At 61.1% G+C, this 7,775-nt stretch overlaps 2 protein-coding genes across 2 annotated transcripts in view; one reads left to right on the forward strand and one right to left on the reverse strand.

The window, feature by feature from the left end:
* Positions 1-5,555, reverse strand: part of GUITHDRAFT_107415 (hypothetical protein) — a gene marked incomplete at both ends in the record, with an annotated part of 7,776 nt that extends 2,221 nt beyond the window's left edge. The window contains 11 exons of the mRNA XM_005833554.1: positions 169-393; positions 527-1,162; positions 1,295-1,900; positions 1,951-2,001; positions 2,247-2,822; positions 2,871-3,137; positions 3,183-3,491; positions 3,545-4,187; positions 4,251-4,586; positions 4,628-5,227; positions 5,281-5,555. Coding sequence (XP_005833611.1) covers positions 169-393; positions 527-1,162; positions 1,295-1,900; positions 1,951-2,001; positions 2,247-2,822; positions 2,871-3,137; positions 3,183-3,491; positions 3,545-4,187; positions 4,251-4,586; positions 4,628-5,227; positions 5,281-5,555 — 4,524 coding nt within the window. The remainder of the gene's footprint in view (positions 1-168; positions 394-526; positions 1,163-1,294; positions 1,901-1,950; positions 2,002-2,246; positions 2,823-2,870; positions 3,138-3,182; positions 3,492-3,544; positions 4,188-4,250; positions 4,587-4,627; positions 5,228-5,280) is intronic.
* A 2,129-nt stretch (positions 5,556-7,684) lies between these two features.
* The window catches only part of GUITHDRAFT_107416 (hypothetical protein), a gene marked incomplete at both ends in the record, with an annotated part of 5,765 nt that continues 5,674 nt past the window's right edge, over positions 7,685-7,775 (forward strand). Inside the window, one exon of the mRNA XM_005833555.1 lies at positions 7,685-7,756. Within this exon, the coding sequence (XP_005833612.1) occupies positions 7,685-7,756 (72 nt within the window). The remainder of the gene's footprint in view (positions 7,757-7,775) is intronic.

Raw genomic sequence — 7,775 nt, forward strand, 5'->3', positions numbered from 1 at the left:
GATATTTGCTCATGGGGGGAGGATCAGAACACGTATAGGATGAGGACGAGGGATTGGAGGAGCGGTGAGAGCGGGAAGGAGAGGAAGCAGAGAGAGGAGAGACAGCAGAATAACCAAGGGCGAGGGCAAGGGAAAGGGAGAGGGGGAGGGGGAGGGGGACGGGGTCACCTCCGTCGCTGACCGCCGCTGGTCTGCGAGCTCCCGCGCCTGGAGCTCGATCTTCCTCTCGAGGTCGGAGGCGAGAGACTGCTGGTAGGAGATGTCGAAGACGAAGCCGTCCTGTACTCGCCGCAGCTCTGCCGCCAGCTCCGCTACTTGCACCAGCACCAGCTCTGCATACGACTGACACAGGCTGTCCCCGAGCGCGCGATGCTGGTTCGACGCTTGAGCCTCCTGTCCGGCCGTGATCGTCAGCGCAAGAAACCTCCTGCTCCTGCGTGCCCCCTTGCTCCTTCCCTACTCCCTCTGCTCCCCCTTTTGCTCCTGCCCCCCTCCCTCCTCCCTCCTCGCCTCCTCTCCCGCTTACCCGCTGGCTCTGGAGCATAACATCCTTCAGCTCCTCGCACGTCTGCTGCAAGCCTCTCGCCTCCTCCCTGTGCTCGCCCGCCTCCCGCCGAAGCTCCTCGATCGTCTCCTCGAGCCTCCTCTCCCGCCCTGCGGCCTCGTCTGCCTGCCGCTTGGCCTCCCGTAGAGTCTCCTGCCCTGCTGCTGCTGACGAGCCGACGAGCTGCAAGCACTCCCACGTGCTCAGGCAGCTGGCGAGCGCCTCCTCTACCCTCGCCTGTATCCTCTCATCCTCTTCCACGCCCTCACGGTACACGCGTGACGCTTGCTGCCTCGCTGCCTCGGCCTCCTCCCCTGCCCGCCCCGCCTCCCTCCTCGCCTCCTCCACCTCCTCCCGTAGCCTCGCCTCCCTCTCTGCCCCCTCCTCCCTCGCCTCCGTCGCTGACCGCCGCTGGTCTGCGAGCTCCCGCGCCTGGAGCTCGATCTTCCTCTCGAGGTCGGAGGCGAGAGACTGCTGGTAGGAGATGTCGAAGACGAAGCCGTCCTGTACTCGCCGCAGCTCTGCCGCCAGCTCCGCTACTTGCACCAGCACTAGCTCTGCATACGACTGACACAGGCTGTCCCCGAGCGCGCGATGCTGGTTCGACGCTTGAGCCTCCTGTCCGGCCGTGATCGTCAGCGCAAGAAACCTCCTGCTCCTGCTGCCCCCTTGCTCCTTCCCTACTCCCTCTGCTCCCCCTTTTGCTCCTGCCCCCCTCCCTCCTCCCTCCTCGCCTCCTCTCCCGCTTACCCGCTGGCTCTGGAGCACAACATCCTTCAGCTCCTCGCACGTCTGCTGCAAGCCTCTCGCCTCCTCCCTGTGCTCGCCCGCCTCCCGCCGAAGCTCCTCGATCGTCTCCTCGAGCCTCCTCTCCCGCCCTGCGGCCTCGTCTGCCTGCCGCTTGGCCTCCCGTAGAGTCTCCTGCCCTGCTGCTGCTGACGAGCCGACGAGCTGCAAGCACTCCCACGTGCTCAGGCAGCTGGCGAGCGCCTCCTCTACCCTCGCCTGTATCCTCTCATCCTCTTCCACGCCCTCACGGTACACGCGTGACGCTTGCTGCCTCGCTGCCTCGGCCTCCTCCCCTGCCCGCCCCGCCTCCCTCCTCGCCTCCTCCACCTCCTCCCGTAGCCTCGCCTCCCTCTCTGCCCCCTCCTCCCTCGCCTCCATCGCTGACCGCCGCTGGTCCGCGAGCTCCCGCGCCTGGAGCTCGATCTTCCTCTCGAGGTCGGAGGCGAGAGACTGCTGGTAGGAGATGTCGAAGACGAAGCCGTCCTGTACTCGCCGCAGCTCCGCAGTGAGCTCACTTGCGAGGGTCTTGATGATCGTCAGCTCTGACTGGGCTGACAAGAGCGTCTGCTGCATCACAGACTGAGTGAGGAACATGTCACTGACAGTGTCTTGCTCACCACTTCACAAGATTCTCCTGGTGGACGAGACTGGCATCCGCATTGGTCGCACTGCGGTCAGCAGCGTCAGGGAGCCGCGGAGAGGAAGAGAAGCGGTAGAAGGAAGAGAGGAGAGGAGAGGAGAGGAGAGGAGAGGAGGGGAGAGGAGAGGTGAGGAGAGGAGAGGTGAGGAGAGGAGAGGAGAGGAGAGGAGAGGAGAGGAGAGGTAGAGGGGAGGTGAGCGAGAAGGAGAAGAGAGGACGTAGAGAAGGGCAGGGACAGGACTGAGGAAGGAGGATGAAGGTATACGACCATACCCGATCTGCATCAGCTCTCACTCGCTCCTCCGCCTTGCCCTCACCGCAGGCGAGCTCCTCCATCACCCCGAAGCTGACCCGCCGCTTCACCTGATCGCTCTCCTGCAGCTGCTGCTCCACCAGGCTCTGCAGCTCCTGTTTGTGGAGCTCGAGGGAGGCATGGGCTGATCTGAGGGACGAGATGCTCTCTATCGTGTGCTCCACCTCCTCCTCGATCACCCTGCACATCTCCTCCGCCTCCTTCACCCTGTCCGCCACGGCCGAGATCGGAGCACCGAACGGAGTCCGGATGGTGGAGATGGGGCTGTAGAAGACCGAGGAGCCCTGGGTGTCGCTGAGCGAGCATACCATCCTCTTGCCAAACGATCGGATAGAGTTCTCGTGCTCCGTGAATACCTTGGACATCAGCCTTTCAACCTCCTCCTCCACGTGCTGCTCTAGCTCTCTCCCTTCCCTCTCCATGACCTTGAGCTGCTGCTCGAGCGAGGAGTTCCGTTGCCGCAGCGCGTTCACCTCCTGCTCCCTGTCCTCCAGCAAGGCCTTCAAGACCGAAAGCTCCACCAGCAGCCGATCTCTCTGCCAGCAAGTCAGCCACCCATCGCCCATGCCTCCCTCCTCCTTCACCTCCGCTTCTGCTGACTTCACCGCCTCCTCCCTGCTCTCCCCTCCTCCCGCCTCCTCCCCTCCTCCGCGCTGCGCAGCCATCGGCATGCTCGGGGGGCTGGACGAGCCCATGCGGGCAGCAGGATGGATCTGCGAGAGTTCTGCGGAGGACTCGAAGAAGCAGCTCGACTTGCTCGAGAGCTGGGAGACCTCCAGCTCGAGCCCACGGATTTTCTCCTGGAGGACGAGAATCTCGTTGTTCCTCCTCGAGACGATCGTCTGCACGGCCTGTAGGTGGACGGACTCGCTGCCTCCTCCCTCCCTCCCTCTCACCCTCCACAGGGTACCCTCGAGCTCTTCCATCATCCCCTCGAGATGCGAGCAAAACGCATCAAGCTCTCCCCGCAGCTCCTCCATCCCGCCTGCGCTCGCACTGACGTTGGTCAAGGACTGGATGTCCCGCTGCTGCTGCGAGATCGTCGACTGCGCCGCGCGCAGCTGCTGCTCGAACCTCTTCTCCTGCTCGAAGAGCATTTGGCTCATGCGCTCTACCTCCTCCTCCGCCCCTCCTGTCGACAGCGCTTCCTCCTCCCTCCTGTGCGTGAACGACTCCTCGAAGAGGTCGATCGTCCTTCCCGCCTCCTGCCAGCACGCGTCATCCCCGTCCTCTCAGCAGCGGCAGCCTCAACACGCACCTTCAACCTGCTCTCCAGCACCTCCTTCTCCTCCCTCAGCCTCCTCTCCGACTCCACCGTCCTCTTCAGCTCCTCCTCCAGCGCCGACTTGGAGGAATCCAGCTCCTCTACGATCTGCCGGTGCGCATCTTCAAGCTGCTCCAAGGTCTTCTTCATCATCATTGCCACGTGCTCCTCCTGCTCCTCGTTCTTCCTCTTCTCCCTCAGCTCCGCCTTCAGCCTCCACTCCAGCACCCTCTTCTCAGCTCCAAGGGACTCCACCGAGCCCTGGAGGACCAACAGCTCCTGCTTCAGCTCCCTCAGCTCCTCCACCTGCTCCTCCGACTGTCTCATCAGCTCGAGCAGAGTCTCAACCTTGGACTTGGTCGTCACCATCGCGTCCTCCGTTGCCGACAGCACTGCCTCCATGTGCTCCATAATCGCTCTCAGCTCGTCCGAGCGCCATCCCTCCCTTCCATCCTCCTCCTGCTTCGGCGCCTCCTCCAGCCTCTCCGACAGGACCGCGTCAACGGCGCTGTCATGCCCGGACGCATAGCTGGTGTTGGCCGTGGAGTCGTCCGACGAGCTGGACAGGTGCTGGGACGCAGCCTGTTGGACGTCGCTGCAGTCCGAGGAGAAGGTCGTCTCGCCCAGGTTGAACAGTCTGCAAGAGCAAACGCTCGTCAGTCTCACACGTCACATGGCAGAGAGAGGGAGGGGAACGCACATCACTTGCTCCTCCTGTGAGGCTGCGGCGAGCGGCAGCGCCTGGAAGTTCCTCTCTGCATGCACCCGGTCGACGTAGCCCAGCGGCTTCCCGTTGACGAAGAGCATGACGACCCCCTTCCTCTGGATGAACCCGCACCCTACGATATCTCCATCCTTGAACAGCTTGCTGGGAGCTGCTGTGCTGACGTCGTCGCTGAGAACCACAGACAGCGCCTGTCCACCGTAGGAAGCGACGCCGTTGTCGTAGACCACAAGCACCTTTCCCTTCATCTGCGTGTGCAGAGCCCCCTTGGCCAACTTCCCATCACACAGGAACAGCCCGACCCGGCCTGTGCTGGGGGGTTGTGAAGGTCAAGGACGTCTGATACTTTCAACCGCTCCAGGCGGCTGTCCAGAGAACGCACTCCATTCCTCTCCCGCATGCTCTCCTTGCTCGAGGGTAAGCATGAGAAGGTGACCTCGAAGTACTGGATGCCCTCGCTCAAGGGGAAGGACTCGTGTTTCATGTCGGACAGGGCCCTCCGCACATGCAGCGTATCCAGCCCTGCCGGCCCGACCTTCTTTGCTACAAGGTGGTTCCCAAACTTGAGCCTCTTGAAGTGCTTGTCATCGAAGGCCATCAGGCTGTTGCACAGATTGTGCGTGAGAAGATTCTCGCTCGTCTTGAACACCCTGTTCTCTGACGAGGGAGGCCTCTTCGTCAGGTCGCATGTAACGATGCACCCCTCCGAGCACAGCACAACGACGGGCACGCAGGCCATCAGGTCAGCCACCAGCGCAGGAGAGACCTTCTCGCTCTTGATGCGACGTCCGTTCTTCACCACAAACACACTCTGACTGTCTTGGTCGACCCCCATGCCGATCGTGTCCCCGGCACCAAACGAAGCCAGGCTCTTCCTTAGCATTGATGTTCTGTGCCGTACAACCCACTCGTCCGGCTCCACCCTCACGATGAGCTCCTCCAAACTTGGATTCCTGCATCCGTCAACATTCAGAGGAGCGCTCTCATCTCTCAGAAAGCAAGTCACCTTGAATCTGCGATCTTTGGAGGCGCAAAACCCACAGATGGCTTTGAATCGCTCCGACCCCGATCGGGTATGTTCACCAGCCTCACCTCCACGTAGGGCTCCTTCAAGGATGAGAGCTGCTGAGAGAGCACGGACACCAGAGGTCGTGTGGCAGTTGGAGACACATGCTGTATGGTCCTGTCGTCGGCGAACAGAAATATCCCAGGGGGTACCCTCCATCGCGCTCGAGGACTTCCAGCAGCTGCCTCGTTGTGCCCTTCTTTCGAACCCTGCATCGTGCTTCTTGTCGTTTGTGCTGAGATGACTGATGCCTCCTAGTCCTCTCTCCTCTCCTCTCCCCTCCCCTCCTCTCCTCCTACGTTCCCTTCCTGACGGCGTTTGTCCATGAAAGCCTCAGTAGCACATCACTGAGTCACGATCGGGGGGGGGTAGGAGTTTTATGGTAGGGGTAGGGGGTAATTGAAGGGAGGATGAGGGGGTAGTTTTGAGTTCGCAAAACCTGATAGAAACCAGGTGGGGTAGTGAAAATGAGGGGTGATGATCACCATAAGGTGCAAGTGAAAGGTCCTACGGTGGCGGGGGTACCCTTAGGGCCTGTCAATCACCGTCACGTCAAGCTCTCGGGTGGGTGGGGGTAAATCCAATACCCCTGATCAATGGGGTACTTGAGCAATAATGTGGGGGTGGGGTCAACCAAATGGTGGGGTCCGAGTGGCGCACTAGACAGTTGAAGGTTTGAAATCCAATGGGCGGGGATGAGGCTCAGCATATCGGTACTAGTGACTCTCAGTGACTAGTATCACGGTCCGCCCCGGCCCGGACCGGGACACTCTCGCTGAGTCAGTACGGTCGTGCCGGCCGGCAGGCCGCGGCCGGGTGCCACGCCGGTGAGCGCGCCGCCGGTCACCGGGTCAGTCGGGTCGCCGGGCTAGCGCAGGAGCGGTCGCCACCCCGGCTGACCCCGGGCCGGCCGGCCGGCCGGCCCCACGCGGCCGCCCAGCCTTCAAGGCTCGGCGGCCCGGAGCACTTGAAACATCATGTTAGTAGCTTGTATGGTAAACCAAGTTAAAAATCAGTACTCCGAGTCTGGCTACCGTAGTACGGCGGCCCCCGGCGGCGGGACCGTTGCCGAACTTCGGAACTCGGAACTTCCGTTGTCTGCGGCTGTGGGCCCGCCGTGACCGTGAATGCTACCGTACCGGCCCGGGCCGGAGGCTCCGGCGGCACCATTGAGTCAAGCCTTTGAGTAGTGACCGGCGTACTCACGGTAATCAAAAAGTTGAGTCAAAGGAGTGCGTCACAAACATCACAGAGGAACTTTTCTGGTGGCCACTCAAGTTGCTTCAAGTCCGCCAGTGAGGCTCCGCCCCGGAGTTACGGGTAAGAGAGTAATGACCTCTCTTATAAGTGTGCATACGCATAGGCCCTATGAGCTAGATAAGACCAGGGTCCTAGAGTGACTAGAAACCAATGGGGTACTTGAACAGGTACCACCCCACCCTTGTATCTGAATAGAGATATGGGGGTGCTAGGTAGGAAACGGGGTTGAGGGTCGTGGGATGGGAGGGGGTGGGTGGTCACCGTCTAGGAGTGGGTGCCGCATTTTCAACGATAGCAAGTTGACTATACAGGGGTGGGGTGGGTTGGGGTAGGGGGTAGGGTGGGGTGTCGGGAACCCTTGTGGCGGCCTCCCTGGAGGCCTTGCGACTGATGGAGGAGGAATGGGGGGGGGGGGGGGGGGAGAGGAGGCCGGGTAGGAAGGAGAGAGGAGAGGAGAGGATACGTCTTGTGGGAGTCGTGCTCTAGGACGAGCTTGTTGGAGCCGTGAGCTGTTCTTCGAGGTTGAAAGAGGAGCGAGGCAGAGTCGAGGTTGCGAAAAGTTTGTTGTGCGGCCTCTGTAGGCGACGAGGAGCTCGATTCATGAGGCAGATGGACGAGGATACGTGAGACAGTTGACTGATATGACAAGATAAGAATGTTTCCTGCGTATATGCTTCCACTTGTTGAGGGAGTTGTGTGTTGAGGGTTGTCCCGACAATCTCGTAGAAAGTAAAGGCCTCCAATTGCCAAGTGAGTGTCAGAAGGGAGAAGCAAGATCTGGATAGAGGAAGTTGACCAGAACTAAGAGATGAGCGATAGTCTCACTTGATATCTGCTCTCTGCCATATGACCTCCTCAACACGAAGTTGTCTCTGACGTCTTTCCGGCAGAAACATGCTGATCAGAGGGTCGATCCGTTTCGGATAAGCAGCATGAGCGAAGATGCTCCTCCTCCGTCCGGCTGGAGCAAGGATCGAGCGAAGCAGAAGACAGCAAGGCGCGCTGGAAGGAGGGAGGGACGAGCTTTGCAAGGAGAGGGAGGAGAGGATGTAGGGGGGGCGGTTGGGCTCCCGGCTGGGGGCAGATGAAGGAGGAGGTAGACTTGAGCAAGATGCCGCTGCTGAGGCTGGACGAGGCGACTCTGCTCGAGATCTTCGTGAGGTTGGGGGTAACAG

Source organism: Guillardia theta (assembly GCF_000315625.1).
Source record: "Guillardia theta CCMP2712 unplaced genomic scaffold GUITHscaffold_29, whole genome shotgun sequence".
NCBI lineage: Eukaryota > Cryptophyceae > Pyrenomonadales > Geminigeraceae > Guillardia > Guillardia theta.